Here is a 17881-nt window from a genome sequence, read left to right as displayed (position 1 = left end):
AGCTCGAATCCTCCTTTCAAGCCCTCTCCCACTCTCCCCTCTGGCCCCTCCTATCAGGCACACGGAGTTAGAGGTCTCACAGAGACTTGAGGGCTTTATTTACAGAAGGGCCTGACCCCGCCTGGGGCCTCACGGGGTTATGTACAGGTCACAGACGGAGAGGGAGAGACCTCCATTTAAATTACAATCGACTGGGGGCCGGCTCCAGGGTTCAGGTTGGGACATCCTGCAGAGGTGTCAGCAGCAATGGGGGCCCAGGCTGTGGAAAGAAGGGGAGAGGGAGAGGGAGTAAGAAGCAGCAGGTGCTGTCTGGAAGGCTGAGCTGGACCCAGGAGAATGCACAGAGCCTAGACCCCTGGAGAACAGGAAGTTGTCCCGGGCCTTGGTACCATACCCTGGGCTCCAATCTCTGGACCTCACTTCCTCTTGAGGGACCCCTTGCTTTTCTCCTTATCTGCCGACCGCTGCTTTTTCATCTTCTCATCCTTCTTGCTCTTGGTTTGCAGGTTCTCATACACTTCCTCCCTGTGTCTGCAGGAATAATGGAGGGGTGCAAGTTAGGACCCATAGCCCGACCCACACAAGCCCCACAATGACCTCTGGGCTCACCCATCCCAGATCAGCACTCTGTGACACCAGATCCCTGCCCTGCCTTTAGACTCCACTTGGGGAGTCAGATGGGGGCCCACACACACATTGCCCACAGAGCCAGCATCATAGAGCCTAAAGCCACACTTGAACTCTCCCTCCCTTTAGGACATAATTGGTGGTGCCTTGGGGCTATTTCCAGCTCTGTGTTCCAGGGTCACTCTCAGAGGGCTCCGGGAATCATGCTTCAAACCCAGGCCTCCATCCCTCCTGCTGCATGTGCTCCAATCCTTTGAGCCGCCTCTTAGGCCAAAATAAATTGAGAGAAGTCTTTGGGTTTCTTTGGGGTTGTTTGTTTTTGTTTTTTGGGGGGATGTTTTTATTTTGTTTTCTTTTGTTTTTAGTTTGTGGGTTATACCCAGCAGTGCTCAGGGGTTACTCCTGGCTCTACACTCAGAAATCACTCCTGGCAGGCTTGGGGAACCATATGGGATGCTGGGATTAGAACCACCATCCTTCTGCATGCAAGGCAAATGCTCTACCTCCATGCTATCTCTCCGGCCCCATGGGTTTCTTTGGTGTTTTTTTGGGGGGGGGGGTTGTTTTTGGGTCACACCCGGCAGCACTCAGGGGCTACTCCTGGCTCTACGCTCAGAAATCGCTCCTGGCAGGCTTGGGGGACCATATGGGATGCCGGGATTCAAACCACTGTCCTTCTGCATGCAAGGCAAATGCCTTATCTCCATGCTATCTCTCTAGCCCCCGGGTTTCTTTGTTTTGAGTGAGTGGTGGTGGTGGTGGTGGTGGTGGTGGTGGTGTGTGTGTGTGTGTGTGTGTGTGTGTGTGTGTGTGTGTGTGTGTGTGTGTGTGTGTGTGTGTTAGGGCCACACCTGGTGGTTGGTGTTCAGGACTTATTGTACCCTGTGCTCAAGGCTCACTCCTGGAAGGCTAGGAGACCACATGGGGTGGTTCTGGGGATCAAACCCAGGCCAGCTGCATGCTAGGCAAGTGCATACCCACGATCCTATGACTCCAGCCTCTGGATGCTCTGGGGCTACTGCTGAATCTCTTCTAGGGAGGTGATTGTGTGTACATGCAGAGCACAAGCTCCAGCCCTTTTATCTGTCACCCCACCCAGCTTGAACTCACTGAAACCAACAGCCCTGGTGCCAGTAAAGATAGCCCAAGGCAGGGCTAACTCACTTGGAGGAGGTGCGGGAGGCCTTGGCATGTGCATTCTTCATGGCTGGGGGGTATGAGATGTTCCCATACTCCGACTCCCGTATCTTCTGGTTCTGAGGGCAGAGATGTCATGGTTGGGGGATAGAGGACAGCAGAGGTTGCCCATTGCCGCTGTCCCGGGCAACCCCGCCAGCCTGCACACACCTGCATGACCTCCAGTTTCTTCTTGGTGGTCTCAATAAACTGAGCAATGGCCACATAAATGAACTTGTACTGCGCCTCCGTCTGCACCATACCAGACCTCTGGGCCCGTACCATCTGGATGGTCTTCTGGATGTCAATGTCACAGTCTAGCCCTGAGCAGCCAGGGCAGCAGGAGCTCAGGTCCAGAGAGAGGGGGATGCCCTTGGGGGTGGGGGGGAGTGCTCACCCGCCTGCCCCCCCTGCACCCCCACAGGGCCCCCTCACCCTTGGTGGAGATGCTCTCCATCAGCATGTCGATGACAATGATGGTGCCTGTGCGGCCAATGCCCGCGCTGGGGAGAGAGGAGTGTGATCAGAAACTGCACCCACCAGGATTCAGGTCCCTTGGGCCAGGGTCTCAAGAAAACCAGGCCTCAGACCAGAGTAATAGCACAGTGGGTAGAGCATTTTCCTTGCATGTGGCCAAACCAGATCCCTGGCATCCCATATGGTCCCCAGAACCTACCAGGTGTGGTTTCTAAGCACCACCAGGAGTAGTTTAAAGCCTTCCCCCAAAAGAAAAGAGAAACCCAGACTCAGGACTAGAGAGATAGAACAGCAGGTAGAACACTTGCCTTGCACCCAGACAACCCAATACCTCCCCCATAAGGTCCCCTGAACCAGCCAGGAGTGATCCCAGAAAACAGAGATAGTTATAAGACCTGAACACTGCCAGGCATGGCCCAAAAATCAAAAGCAGAAAGAAAACTAAAGAAATCCAAGTTCAGGGGCCTGGAGAGATAGCACAGCGGCGTTTGCCTTGCAAGCAGCTGATCCAGGACCAAAGGTGGTTGGTTCAAATCCCGGTGTCCCATATGGTCCCCCGTGCCTGTCAGGAGCTATTTCTGAGCAGACAGCCAGGAGTAATCCCTGAGCACCGCCAGGTGTGGCCCAAAAACCAAAAAAAAAAAAAAAAAAAAAAAAAGAAATCCAAGTTCAGGACCAGAGAAATAGCATGGAGGTAGGATGTTTGCCTTGCATGCAGAAGGACGGTGCTTCGAATCTCAGCATCCCATATTGTCTTCCCAGCCTGCTGGGGGAGATTTTTGAGCATAGAGCCAGGAGTAATCACGAGTGCTGCCGGGTGTGGCCCCCCAAAGAACAAGAAAAGAAATCCAAGCTCAGGGGTACAGAATCAGAAAAGAGATTAAAGCACTTGCCTTGCTTGTAGCTGTCAGGAATTGAACTCAACAACACCTCATATGGTTCCCTGAGCACAAAGGAGGAGTGAAATCTGAGCACAGAAGGAGGAGTAAACCCTGGGCCCTGAGCATCACCAGGTATACACCCTAAAAAGAAGCTCAAGCTCCAGACAGACAAATGTTTCAAAGAGCAGCTTTGCATGTGGACGTTCTGGGGTTCCATCCCAGGCACCACATGGTGCCCCAAGCACTATGTTAGGAGTATTCCCTGAGCACCACTGGGTGTGGCCCGAACACCAAAAGATTAAGAGAAAAAAGAGGGGCCAGAGTGATAGCACATCAAGTAGGGTGTTCGCCTTGCACAAAACTGACTTGGGTTTGATCCTGGCATCCCAAATGGTCCCACAGAGCCAGGATAGCAGAAAGAAAGAAGGAAGGAATAAAGGAAGGAAGGAAGGAAGGAAGAAGGAAGGAAGGAAGGAAGGAAGGAAGGAAGGAAGGAAGGAAGGAAGGAAGGAAGGAAGGAAGGAAGGAAGGAAGGAAGGAAGGAAGGAAGGAAGGAAGGAAGAAGGAAGGAAGGAAGGAAGAAGGAAGGAGAAAGAAAGAAAGAAAGAAAGAAAGAAAGAAAGAAAGAAAGAAAGAAAGAAAGAAAGAAAGAAAGAAAGAAAGAAAGAAAGAAAGAAAGAAAGAAAGAAAGAAAGAAAGAAAGAAAGAAAGAAAGAAAGAAAGAAAGAAAGAAAGAGAAAGAAAGACAGAAAAGAGGGGGAGGGGAAGGGAGGAGAAGAGAAGGGAGGAGGGGAGGGGAGGGGAGGAGAGGGGAGGAGAGGAGAAGGGAGGGGAGAGGAGAGGGGAGGGGAGGGGAGGGGAGGGGAGGGGAGAGGAGAGGTTAGGTTCCAGAGAGGTGAGCGCCATATATATGCCTGGGTCAAGGACATATGAAGCAAGCTAGCAGAGGTACCAAGACCCACGACCTCTTCTTAGGACAGGAGACCATCCGAAGACTTCTCGCGAGAACCTGGCTTTCCCACGAAGTTTGGCCTCCGTCCACGCCCACCGCCTCCACACTCACTCCTTCCTGTCTGGTGGCTGGGCAGCCACACCCCAGTACCAGGAGCCCCCCCACACAACCTCCGTCCTCCCAGCACTACCTCAATGGCTCACTGGCTCCCCTGCACTAGGGGCCCCTACCCACGCCCTTGACCAAACTATTTATAGAGCCTCATTTCCCTTTTTTCTTTGCACCCTGATGGCAGGGAAAGGGCAGTCCTAGGGGTAAGGGGGCAGGAGGGATTGTTGGGAGGTGAGTACAGGACACTTGAGGAATCAACAGACACTCCCCACTCCAGGAACCCCTGCCACACACAAACCCAGATTGTCAAAAATAACCCCTCACCCACTTCCTTCCTGTAACTTCTAAATAAAGCCCGTGAGGGTTTCATGAGGTTGAGGCGGGGTGGCATGTGTGACCCAACAGGAGGGTCTTTCCTGGGACCTGGCTGATCTCTGGAGTGCAGAGTTAGGGGGTCCCAAAGGCAGTGGGCAGGAGGACACTACCAAGAGGACCCTACCCAGGACAGACAGTGACGTGGGAGGAGAGAGTGGAGCATCCCTCTGCCCAGGATCACATGGAGGGCACCGGAGAGAAAGTCCCCATGTTTCTCCACCCCTGCTGGGAACAAGTTAGGAAACCTTCTGCAACTGCGGTGCCAGGGCGAGGGGTCACTGTCTTCCCAACAAACCCAAGAGCACCTGACTTTACAGATATGTAAAGGATCAGATATGTCAAGTCATCTGCTGAGGTCACACGGCCAATGAGGGCAGGAGCTAGCATGGAAGTCTGCAGCTTGTCAGGAACCCTGTACCCCAAGTTTCTTGTTCAGGTTACTGTGAGGTTACTGAGGCCTGGGGATCCCTGCTTCCACTGCTCACTCCAGCTCCCCATCTTGGCAGAACTTCTAGTGGTAAACATAAGGATACCTATCTCATGGGGCTGAGCCCTGCTGAAGATGTTACTGTCCTTCCCAACTACCCAATCCTGGAGCCCATTGGGGGATATGAGCTGGGAAGGGAGACACAGGTGGGTACCTTGAGCAGTGAGCAGGCCAAGCCCACCCAAGACTATAGATGAAAGTGTGGGTCCTGGGGCAAGAGTGATATCACAGCAGGGAAGGTGCTTGCCTTGCACATGGCCAACCAGGGATCACTACCATAGGGTCCCTCAAGACTGCCAGTAGTGATTCTTAAGTGCAGAGCCAGTAGGACCCCTTGAACACTGGGTGTGGCCCCAAAACAAACCAACCAGCAAAAAATAAAAGTATGGGGACTATTTGACCCTCAACCACTGAACCTTGATAATCTATACCATCAGCACAGGCTGGCACAGATCTTTGGCATGCAAAACAGCAAAGGGACAGACACTCATTGAATCTGTGGCTCCCAGCACAAAAAGAATCAATAGAGAGGGGCCGACGTGGTGGCTCTAGAGATAAGGTGTCTGCCTTGCCAGCGCTAGCCTAGGACGGACCTCGGTTTAATTCCCCAGTCCCCATATGGTCCCCCAAGCCAGGCGTGATTTCTGAGCTCATAACCAGGAGTAACCCCTGAGCATCACCGGGTGTGGCCCAAAAACCATAAAAAAAAAAAAAAAAGAATCAATAGAGAAAAAACACAACATATGCAGCAGGAACAATAATAGCACAGTGGGTAAGGTGTTTGCCTTATACACGGCCAACCCGGGTTCATTCCCCAACATCCCATATGGTCCTCTGAGCCCCAACACAAACGACTGCTGAGTGCAGAGCCAGAAATCTGAGCACTGCTAGGTGTGGCTCAGCAACAAACAGCAAAAGAAGCATAGGCTAGTATGAAAAGATGGGGGTGGCAGGGTCCTGGGTCTATGGGGAATTCCGCAAATGGGCCTGTTTCCCCACATGCCCTGGTACTAGGGAGACTCTGAGGAAGCTGGCACAGGGGCCAGGGCAGAGTCAAGGCCCCATCTGCTGGGTAAGGGCTCCGGGATCTCAGAAGAGACAAGAGCAAAAGCCTTGTGCCCTCATGGAAAATGCTAACAGGCACCATTCGCAAGATTCACTGTCTTCTGTGATCTATGATGTCATTTATTGGGTGGGGGAGAACCTCCCCTCGGTGCTCTGGGGACCTATAGTGCCAGACATCAAACCCCAAGCAAAGCGTGTGTATAGGCCCTTTGGGTTTTATTTAGTCTTCTTAGTTTCGGGCTACACCCTGCAGTGTTTATGGGTTACTACTGACAGCACTCAAAAATCGCTCCTAAGGGCCGGAGAGATAGCATGGAAATAAGGCCTTTGCCTTGCATGCAGAAGGACAGTGGTTTAAATTCCGGCATCCCATATGGTCTTCTGAGCCTGCCAGGAGCAATTGCTGTTGTTTTTTGTTTGTTTGTTTGTTTGTTTTTTGGTTTTTGGGTCACACCCGGCAGCGCTCAGGGGTTACTTCTGGCTCTATGCTCAGAAATCGCCCCTGGCAGTCACGGAGAACCATATGGGATGCCAGCATTCGAACCACCATCCTCTACATGAAAGGCAAACGCCTTACCTCCATGCTATCTCTCCGGTCCCAATTTCTTAGCGTAGAGCCAGAAGTAATCCCTGAGTGTTCCTGGGTGTGACCCCCCCCCAAAAAAAAAGAATCATTCCCCAGCAGTGCTCAGGGGACCCTATGGGATGCAGGAGATGGAAACCAGGTGAGCTGCATGCAAGGCAAGCACCTTCTCCGCTGTCCCATCTCTCTAACCCTCTGCCCCTGGCCCCATGAGCCAGGTTCTGCGCCCCTGCCAGCTGCAGTGTGTACATCACTGCTCAGCGTCCATCCTCTTCTCACCTGCAGTGCACGATGATGGGCCCTGCGTGAGGCAGACTTTCCTGCTGCTGATTTATCTGGTCCAGGAAGCTGAGGACACCCCCAGGCTCATTGGGGACCCCGTGGTCTGGCCAGCTGAGGTACTGGTAGTGCCAGATGTCCCGAGTCAGATCCCCCTGGACCGAGGACACAGTGTCAGGAACGCTGCCATAGGCATTTGCCTGGCTCCCTCACACCCAACAAAGCCCAGGCAGGAGGGGCCTCAGGAGGCAGGAGGGGACACTCACGTTGTTCACTGGGGCCATCTGTAAGATGCGGAGCTTGTACTCGGCTTTATCTTGTTCTTCATGGTTGGTGACGGTGTAGGGGCCATAAGCGCGCTGAGTGCCCACCTGCGGCCAGTATGGGACACATTTGTTCTAGAAAGGAATGAGGAAGATGGCGGATGAGTTCAGGTTCTGAGCCCCGAAACCCTGGTGCTGGCCCGAGTGACATTTGCTGCATAAAGGCAGGTGAGAGCTCAAGGGTGATGCTCACGCTTTGCAGAAGATTCTATTTTAGGGGGAGCTGCCAGGGGTTTGGGGGCTACACCCAGCTCTGTGCTTGGGGAAGTATAAGTTGTGCTGAAGATTGAACCAACCACGGCCAGCTGCCTGCAGTGCAAGCACCTGAACCCCTGCACTCTCCCTCTAGCCCCAATATGCTTGCTTTATACACTGGAGACAAGTCCCCCAAGCACTGAGCTGGGAATAGTCCCCATCTCAGCATTGCTGGGAGCTACATAGCCCTAACACAAACAAAACTTTGCAGGGTAGGGGCCGGAGAGATAGCACAATGGTAAGTTGTTTACCATGCATGCGATCAATCTGGGGGGGACCCAGTTCGATTCCCAGCATCCCATATGGTCCCCCAGACTGCCAGGGGTGATTTCTGAGTGCAGAGCCAGGAGTAACCCCTGAGCAAGGTGTGGCCCAGAAACCAAACAATCAATCAATCAATAAAAAAAATAATCTTTGCAGGGTGAAGATCCTGAATTTAGCCTGGATCTGCTCAGTGCTCAGCTACGCCACAGTATGAGAGACCCACACAGCTACTCAACTCTAGGTCATTCTCTAAGTCCCAAGAGCATAGACTGGGCAGAGGCCACACACAGCAGACACTAGTTAATAGCTTCCAAGAGCCTGCACAGAAGCACAGTGGAGGTAGAGGATCCTCTGAGTGCCAGGGAGGAAAATTAGGGGTGGCTTCTCAGAGGGGGAAGCAGGGTCTGCAAAAGGGAGGAGTTGGGGAAGGGGCAGAGAAGGGGAGAGGAAGTCCCGCCCCAGCAGAAGAGGATGAACTCTTGGAGGTGAGGAGCATGAGGTGAAGAGCAGTGGGTTGGAGGGGCAGTTGAAGAGCTGGCAGAGGGACTGGCTGGATGCAGAACCAATTGCTTGCAAGGGGTCTTTGTGCTCTTGGAACAGGGGGTACTCTGCGGGAGGGGGGGGAGCCTAGACACAGGGAGCCCAGCTGGGCAGAGGGGCCCAGCTCCAAGGAGATCAATAAGGAGGTGCATTTGCCTGGATGAGGTAAGGGAGGAGGCCTATTGAAAACATCAAGCTAAGGGGCAAGAGAGATAGGGCCGACCCAGGTTTGATCCCAGCATCCAATATGGTTCCTCCCAAGCATCACCAAAAGTGATGCCTGGGTACTGAGCCAGAAATAACCCCAGAACATCACCTGGCATGACCCAAAACCAATAAATAAATAGGTTAATTAATTATAAAACCTGGGTTTGGGGGCCTAGAGTGATAACACAGCAAGGAGGGCATTTGCCTTGCACATGGCCAACATGGGTTTGACCCCCGACATTCCACAGGATCCCCTGAGGCTGCCAGGAGTAATTTTTTTGTTTGTTTTTGGGGGTCACACCCGGCAGCACTCAGGAGTTACTCCTGACTCTACACTCAGAAACCGCTCCAGGCAGGCTTGGAAGACCATATGGGATGCCGGAATTAAAACCACCGTGGTCCTTCTGCATGCAAGGCAAATGCCCTACCTCCACGCTATCTCTCCGGCCCATGCCAAAAGTAATTTCTGAGCACAGAGCCAGGAGTAAACCCTGAGCATCCCCAGGTGTGGGCCAAAAACAAAACAAAAACCTGGACCTGGAGCCAGGGGAGTGGATCAAAGGGCTGGAGCACGTGTTTTGGGTGCATGACCCCCAAGATTTGCTCTGCATTGAAGGCTCAACATGCCAGATTTATTCCCCAAAATTTCATAATTTAATCCCTCAAGTACTGCAGGAGCTGTAAGTATCCCCAGTAGGCCAACACCACTAGATTTGGCCCCCAAAAGAAATGTATGCAGGGCCAGAGAGATAGTCCAGGAGGTAAAGTGCTTGCCTTGCATACAGCCGATCCAGATTGGATACCTAGTACCACAGGGGTCTATCTGAACTCCACCAGGTCTGGCACCAAAACCAACACACACACACACACACACACACACACACACACACACACACACACACACACACACATTCTGGGTCTGGAGACAAGAAGCATCCTCTACAGATTTAAAGGACATCTCTGTGCCTCGGTTTCCCACAAAGGACGAAGCTCATTCTCTGAGGGAACTGTGTGTGTGTGCGCGCAACCTAGGGTTTAGGCATCTTTAATCTCATGGTGACAGAACACAAAAGGACACACAGGGGCGGGCCCTACCCGGCCTTTCTCCACCTCCCTGGTGGTCATGACAATGACTCGGCTGTTCTCCTGCCACACCATCTGCCAGAAGTCATTGACGGTGGCGTCCAGGCAGCCCTGGCTGGCAATGTACGTCTTCGCGTTGTCATCGGGACCTAGCAGTTGGTTCTGCATACAGGGTGAGAGGGATAGAGGACTGTGAGCTCCTCCTCAGCCTCCCACACACCTTCAACCTCCCAAGCCGTCCATGAGGCAAGGCTTTGGAATTACTCAAGAGCCCAAAGTTCTTTCTTTCTTTTTTTCTTTTTTGGTTTTTGGTCCACACCCAGTGATGCTCAGGGGTTACTCCTGGCTCTGTGCCCAGAAATTGCTCCTGGCTTTGGGGACCACATGGAACGCTGGGGATCGAATAGTGGTACATCCTAGATCAGCCACGTGCAAGGCAAATGCCCTACCACTGTGCCACCACTCCAGCCCCAAGAACCCAAAGTTCTTGACGTACAAACCTTGACATAATTGGCGTTGATGTAGTCAGAACCGACGATGTTGCTGTCTCGCCCCTGCAGGATGACGCGGCTGTGGTCGACTGGCGGCAGGCAGGGAGGAAGCAGAGGTCAGCCCAGTGCCACCCCTATTTCAACAGGCTTCATCCTGGTAGCCCAGAGCACCCCAGCACCCAGTTTGGGTGTCCGGGTAGGGCACAGAGCAAAGAGAAGCAGAAGGAAGCCCGGAAGATCCAGTAGGCCAGTAGATGCTTTGCTTTGGGGTGTTTTGTTGGGGGCCATATCACATGGCACCTGGGGGCCAGGAGGAAGTCATGCCTGGCCATTAGGAATCAAACCCAGGACTTTTTATGCAAAGCCTGCACTCCTGCCCTTTGAATCCTCTTCCCAGAACCCCCCAAGAGGAGTTTTTTTTTAATTTTATTGTTTTTGAGGGCCACACTCAGCAGTGCTCAGGGACCACTCCGGATGGTGCTTGGGGACCATATGGAATGTTAGGGATCAAACTCAAATTGGCCAAGCACAAGGCAAACACACTACCTACTTTACTATCTCTTCAGTCACCCATCTCTGACTTTTTTTTTTTTTTTTTTTTGGTTTTTAGACCACACCCAGTGGCGGTCAGGAGATACTCCTGGCAAGCTCGGGTGGGATGGGATGTCGGGGATCGAACCCGGATCAGCCACATGCAAAGCAAATGCCTTACCTGCTGTGCTATCGCTCCAGCCACTTACTTTTTTTTTTTTTAGTTTTGTTTTTTGTTTTTTGTTTTTGGGTCACACTTGGCAGTGACACTCATGGAGTTACTCATGGCTCTATGCTCAGAAATCGCTCCTGGCAGGCTCAGGGGACCATATAGAATGCAGGGGGTAAAAACCCAGATCCGGGGCCTGGAGAGATAGCACAGCAGTGTTTGCCTTGCAAGCAGCCGATCCAGGACCAAAGGTGGTTGGTTCGAATCCCGGTGTCCCATAGGGTCCCCCGTGCCTGCCAGGAGCTATTTCTGAGCAGACAGCCAGGAGTAACCCCTGAGCACCGCTGGGTGTGGCCCCCCCCAAAAAAAACGAAAAACCCCAGGTCCATTCCAGGTTGGCCACATGCAAGGCAAGACACCCTACCACTGTGCTATCTCTCTGGCCCACCAGCCACTTACTTTTTGTCTTAGAACCACAACTGGCAATGCTTAAAGTGCATTCATGACAATGTGACCAGGCATCACTCCTTTCAGTGTCTAGGGGATCCTATAGAGCACCAAAAATTTGAACTAGGATGAGTGCAAAGCAAACACCTTAGCCCCTGGGCTATTTCACTGCCCCCACAGCAGAAGCTTTTGGAAAAGCAAGGTGGTTTTATGGAAAGAGTAGAGGTGTAGACCCTAAAAAAAAAATAGCAGTGAGGGGGGCCAGAGCAATAGCACAGTGGGTAGGGTGTTTGCCTTGCACATGGCCCAGTTTCGATCCTGGGAATCCCATATAATCCCCCGAGCCTGCCAGGAGTGATTTCTCAGTGCAGAGCCAGGAGTAACCCCTGGGCGCCGCCAAGTGAGACTCCAAAACAAAAACAAAGAAAAAAAAAAGAAATTTCTCCTGGCAGGCTCAGGGGACCATATGGGATGCTGGGAGTCGAACTAAGGTTCATCCTGGGTCGCCAAAGTGCAAGGCAAACGCCCTATCACTGTGTTATCACTTCAGCCCCTTTATTCTTTTTTTTTTTTTTTAATGAAGCAAAGTGGGGTCTTACGGAGTTTTTGTTTTATTTGGAGGCAAGTATTCGTTTTTAGGCAATACTTGGTGACGTTTAGGTAGGGCTTACTCCTGGCTCTGCACTCAGGAATCACTCCTGGTGGACTCAATGGAACCATGTGGGATACTGGAGATTCAACCCAGGGTCTGCTCTATGCAAGACAAGCACCCTACCGCCCTCCCCGCTGTACTATCACACCAATCCCTAAAGTAGTTTTATTGAATGAAACTTGCTAAGAAAGATACGAGGGGAGAGAAAGAGAGGAAGGAAATGTGTGTTCAAGAGAGAACACAGGCTTCTCCAGAGTGGAAATAAGCAGTCAAATAAGCAGACAAGCAAGCGAGATATGTGTTCAAGGAAAAGTAAGGACTTGAGGAGCAAGCCAGGGGCATGTGCCTGGCATGATTTTGGCCCCAGTTTGAATCCCCAGCAGGCACTGCAGAGAGTCCCTCTATCTGCTAGGAGTTATCCCTGAACACAGAGAGAAGATAAGCACTGAGCACCACAGCATGTGGCCCCCAACACACACACTGTCTCCCCCCAAGATAGCAGAGAGGCGTGTGGAGCAGGAAACAGTGGTGCCTGCGCACTCACATGGGAGAATGTTCTTGTAGCGGTTTTTGCTTTTGTTCTCCGGCCGCTGTCCTTCGGCGCGCTGGTGCAAGTTCTTCACCTCCTGTTTCTGCAGGCTCTGAGGGGTGACAGGGAAAAGGGAGCATTAGCCCTGCAGCTAACAGCGAGGACAGACAGGAATGAGTGGAGCAGGAGTGGGGTGGCCTGCCTGCAATCACGCACCTCAAACTCTTCCCAGAAGCCAGCCTTGGCTGTGTCCTCGGTTTCCTGCTTCTTGTTCAGTTCCAAAACCCGGTTCTCAATGTCTGCCGCGTTTACCCGTGTGGCATAATAAGGCTGATTGGGGAGGGGATGACATTAAACAAATCAGCCCCATGCAGAGAGATGGAGGCTCAGGCCTGCTGATGGAAGGGACAGCCCTCACATCCTCACCTGGCGCAGGTAGACCATGTTGCCCGAGGCCTCTTCAATCCCCACTTTCTTAAAATGCTCCACAAGGTCTGTGAGGCTGTCGAAGGTGTCAGAACCTCCAACCGTATAGCGACCACCCTGCCGAGGGAAGTCAGGTCAGAATATATGGGGGTTGGGGCCGGAGCGGTGGTGCAAGTGGTAAGGCATCTGCCTTGCCAAGCTAGCCTAGGACGGACCCAGGTTCAATTCCCCAGATCCCATATGGTCCCCCGAGCTAGGAGCAATTTCTGAGCACATAGCCAGGAGTAACCCCTGAACGTCACCAAGTGTGGCCCAAAAACCAAAAAAGAAAAGAATATACGGGAGGAACTTCCACCCCCCACCCACACACACACAGGTTGCCTCCCCCAGTGCAGCCTCACCTCACACATGACCTTGATGTGAGTGACTCGAAGCACAGAGCCAGGGCAGGCCTTGGGCTGGTCGCTGAGCACCGACAGCACGAAATCTCCAGGCTGGCTGAGACTCTCGCGGACCAGAAACGTCCAGGGCTCCCCCTTGGCCTGTAGCAGCGTCTCTGCCTGGCTCCCAGACATGTGGCCATGGTACCACCTAGAGAGAGGGGGCAGTGACCGGAAGGTGGGTGCTGAGAGCCCTTTGTCCCTCCTGGAGAAGGGCCTGGAAACTGAGCCTGCCCACAGCCTTCAGAGCCATTCACTGCTCTTCAAATACTAAGTCAAGGGGCTGGAGAGATGGGGGTACAGCGCTTGTCTTGCATGTGGCTGACTCAGATTCCATCCCAGGCCCTACCAGGAGTGATCCCTGAGCACAAAGCTAAGAGTAAGCTCTAAGCACTATGGGCTATGGCCCCAAAACAAAGAAAACTGTTGCATCAGTCTATCCCCATTTCACAGAAGTGGAAACTGAGAGAGAGAGAGAGAGAGAGAGAGAGAGAGAGAGAGAGAGAGAGAGAGAGAGAGAGAGAGAGAGAGAGAGAGAGAGAGAGAGAGAGAGAGTTTTTCTGGTCCAGTTTAAGGCAAGACAGGGCAGGGAGGAATCTCTAGGGCCCAGAGAGCTGAGGGGCTGAATTTGTGCTGTGCGTGCAGGGGCCCTTTTATTTTTCATCCCCAGAACTACCTGGTCCCCTTAGCACTGCTAGGACTAAACTGACCTCTAAGTGCACACTTGGGAGTGATTATTGAGCATGGCCAGGTGTGGCCTCAGCCCCCCCCCCCAAAAAAAAAGAGCACCTTTAGGACTAACAAAGCCCACATAAAACCTACAAAACCAAAGTGAGTCCAGAGAAAGAAAACAAGAGGCAGGAGAAAGGCAGCCAGAAGCCAGTCTCAGCCCAGCAGGGAGTAAAGAGGCAACTAGGGAGCTGGGGGGATGCCCTGGGAAAGTGGGAAGACAGAAAACAGGGGGGCAGGGGCACAGTGTGAGGGGGCCTGGGGGTGCCAGGATGACATCATTGGAGGGGAGGCCGGGACTCAAAGGAGCTTTGAGGGGCTCAAAGGAGCAGAAAGCAGAACTAGGCCTTTCCCCAAAGTACCCCCCTTTCCCAGGAGGAAACTGTAGCCCCACGATGCTGGGCCACAGGAAATCACGTGATGGAAAAAACAAAAAACTCCTTCTGGGGAGAGAGTGAGAAGTGAGGTTGTGAGGTTTCCTCAGCCCAGGGACCAGGGGGGCATTTTCCAACCGCAGGGATGGGCGGGGAGTGGGGGGGGGGAGTCTGTCTGTGCCACCCCCAGCTCCCTCCTGCCCAGAGAGGTCAAAACTCTGAGACTTCAGAGCCCCCCCATTCCATTCTGTCCCCTCATTCTACCATTGGGATAGGCCAGGAACCCCCCCTAACTATGGGAAGAAACTGAACCCCTTCCCCTATGCCCCAGGAAGAGGAAGTTTCCATGCAAATATCAGGGTGACCAGAGGCAGAGTCCTGGCCATTGAAGGAACAAATGCAAAGTTGGGGTGGAGGGTGCCACAGGGAACACAGGGAGGTTTGAAGAAAGAGCTTTATTCACTCACACCTCCCAGGGTCAGTGCGGGTCACCATGAGGAACCCAAAGGGTTCTAGGGGCAGCTGTTCTGGTCGGGTCCCCTCTGCCCTGGCCTCCCAACACCCTGACACTGCCTTCCTGTTCTTTGCTTCTCCCAGCCCAGAACTTGGTGTTCTCTCTAGAAGGGGTGCGGTGGAGGGGGGTCCCACTGACTTCCTCCTTCCCTCTCCAGCTGCATCCACAACCCCTTGCCTCTCTCTGGTCCCCTCAACCCATCCCACCCTCCCCTCCACCATGAAAGGCAAATCCTGGCTGCCTCTAGGAGGAAGAAAGGGCCTAAGAAGGAGGAAGGGGCCAGGGACAGAAGTTGGTAGAGGAGAAGGGACAGGGAGGGGAGGAGATGACCAAGGACAATCCTGAGCCAAGCCATGATGAGCCTAGAAAGAGCCTCCCGCAGCTAGGGGCTTTAACCTGGGTCAAGGGGATTCCGATCTCCTAAGGGAGAAAAGCACCAGTGCAGGAACAGGGCTAGGCAGCTGATGCCAGGAATAAAAAACCCAACTCTACATGAGAAGGTTCTGTTTCACAGGGGCCACCAGCACTTTAGTCAAGGGGGGGTCACTGGTGCCCCCCACTGCCTGGCTTCTAGGAGACCACAGTGGGAGGAGTCAGGCCTATTCTGAAGACCCCAACTTGGAAGCCCTGGAGTGGGGGAAGCCCCTGACTCTGACCCTCTCCACTCCCACGCAGGCAGATATGGATCCCTAAATTCTGCAACCCACTGGGTTATTGAGAAAAGGCATGAAGGGGCCTCCTAAAGGTCCCTCTAGGGTCCCCTCAAAACCATATCTCCCTGGCTGAGTATCACTAAGACAGGCAGAGTCTTTCTAAAAACACGGGGGCTCTTATGACAGTCTCCTGACAGGGTTCAGCTCACAAGGACCTGGGGAAGGACAGAAGGGACCTCTCCCGTCATTCCCCTCTCCTTGGAGAATGGAAAGAAAAGTGGAGACTCTGGGTGCCCAGAGACGGAGGAAAAAGTGGGGAGAGTAGTCACAGAGCCCCATAGGAACTGCCCCCACCGAATTGGGGCAGAAGTCCCAACCCCGCACCTCTCGCTGGTGGGGTCCGAGCAGTTGAAGGGGTACTTGAGATGGATGATGGTGCCATCGCGGTCCTGCAGAACACCCTGCTGCTGTGTGTAGTACTCCACCAACTCCGTGAGAGTGGCGAACTTCTCCCCGCCGTACAGGTCGTAGAAATCCCCTGAGTTCTGGATCCGAATGTGTGTCACCTGGTCCCCCACTCTGCGAAGCACACGGGGTGAGGCCCAAGGACCAGACTGACAGACAGACGGGATGGATGAGGCGGATGGGACGGGTGGGACAGACCGGATAGACCACCTCCCCGACCAGGGAGCACTGGGGCTGGGAGCAGGGGTCCATTCTGAAGTGAGACATTTGCAGAAGAAGCCTCCCACACACCCCCAAAAAAACAGAGGATCCTGGCATGAGAACGGATACCTACCTGACAGAGAGGGAGAAATCACCCTGATTTTTGCGACTGGGCCTGGCCAAGAAGCTTCCGTGAACCCCCCGGCCCTTGAGCAAAGTCTCTGCATCCAGCCCACTGAGATCTCGGTGAAACCACCTGGGAGGGTCGAGAGGGTCATGAGGAGGGGTCCCCTACCCCCTTCCCCACGGTCTCTCCCACGTCCCCCTGACCTTCTAAGTGGCTCCCAGTTTCTTACCTCACCATCTTGGGGACACCCTGAGAGGAAGTGGGCACTGGCAAAGAGGTAGTGCTGGCAAGGGTGGGCAGGTGGAGGCCTGAGGGGGCTCAGGGCTCACACAGTGGGCACCCAGGCCAGGCCTCACCAGCACCCCGTGGTCCAGGTTCTGGGGCTGCCACTTGCACTAGCCTAGGGCAGCCAGCAGGGCGGGGACAGGAAGGGGCGCGGCCGACCCCTGGGGGGAACTCTCTGTTCAGTGGAGAACTTCTCCTTTCAAAGTCTGGAGAAGAGAAGGCAAGGCAAGGTGGCAGTGGGGGGCAGGACACACACACAGACACACAGACACACACACACACACACACACACACACACACACACGTCCCTTCCTACGCGTCTGCCAGTCGCACCAACGTGAGGCAGACCGGGTGCTAAGGTCATGCCTCATCCACGTGAATCCACAGTCACAGGCCGCCTCCTCCTCCCACCCCTGCACCCCCAGACTTCCTGGGGACAAGCTACTAATAAAGAAGAGACAACTATCATTGACTGGAGTCAAACTTAGGGCCAGGCTCTGTGCTGGGATGCTGTTTACCTGCCTTATCTGATGTCTGCCCTCCGGCAGCCCAGATCTCCCCCTTCCTAGAGAAGGACCCTGAGGCTCAGGGAGGTTGGAGCGTTCCAGGCTAGTCAAGCCCAAGTGGCAGGGCCAGTATGCAGACCCAGATGGTCAAGTTCCAAAGCCCATGATTTGTACCCCTAAATGCCAGCCTCAGGGCTGCAAAGAAGGGGTGCTGGGGAAAGCCTCCTCCATTCAGACTGCAGGAGCTGGAGCGATAGCACAGCAGTGGGGCGTTTGCTTTGCATGGAGCTGACGAGCGAGGGACCCGAGTTTGATCCCTGGCATCCCCATATGGTCCCCAGAACCTACCAGAATGGATTTCTGAGCACAGAGCCAGTAGTAACCCTTGAGTGTGGCCAAAAAATGTATTTACAAATGGGGGGGAGCAGCTGCATCCCAATACCACTGGTCAGAGCTTAGACCAGGTAGATGCCTGCAGAGGTCAGTGGTCACACACCTCTGAGCAGACCACAGGAAGCTCCCAGACAGCCAGTCACGTGTGTCTTCTAACGTCCTGTTCCTTGACCTCCCTGTCCTTGTGGTGAAAACTGGGGGATCTGGGAAGGAGGGAAGAAAGGCCTGTCAGCCCTGGGGTGATGGCCCTCCTGGGTCACAAGG

The 17881-nt window shown here is 53.6% G+C and overlaps 1 protein-coding gene across 1 annotated transcript; it reads right to left on the bottom strand.

The window, feature by feature from the left end:
• Nucleotides 1-76: 76 nt before the first annotated feature.
• Nucleotides 77-16962, bottom strand: PTPN6 (protein tyrosine phosphatase non-receptor type 6). Its single transcript, XM_049772012.1, has 16 exons — nucleotides 16663-16962; nucleotides 16440-16562; nucleotides 16025-16219; nucleotides 13332-13521; nucleotides 12931-13047; nucleotides 12721-12834; nucleotides 12520-12616; nucleotides 10186-10265; nucleotides 9698-9847; nucleotides 7280-7411; nucleotides 7014-7168; nucleotides 2239-2306; nucleotides 1975-2126; nucleotides 1792-1883; nucleotides 395-531; nucleotides 77-259 (listed from the first exon to the last, which is right to left on the bottom strand). The coding sequence occupies exons 1-15, from the start codon at nucleotides 16668-16670 to the stop codon at nucleotides 417-419; spliced, it is 1788 nt and encodes a 595-aa protein (XP_049627969.1). The 5' UTR covers nucleotides 16671-16962; the 3' UTR covers nucleotides 77-259; nucleotides 395-416.
• Between the last annotated feature and the right edge of the window lie 919 nt (nucleotides 16963-17881).

This window comes from Suncus etruscus, chromosome 4 (assembly GCF_024139225.1).
Source record: "Suncus etruscus isolate mSunEtr1 chromosome 4, mSunEtr1.pri.cur, whole genome shotgun sequence".
Classification (NCBI taxonomy): Eukaryota; Metazoa; Chordata; class Mammalia; order Eulipotyphla; family Soricidae; genus Suncus; species Suncus etruscus.
This window is presented reverse-complemented; position numbering and strand designations above follow the sequence as displayed.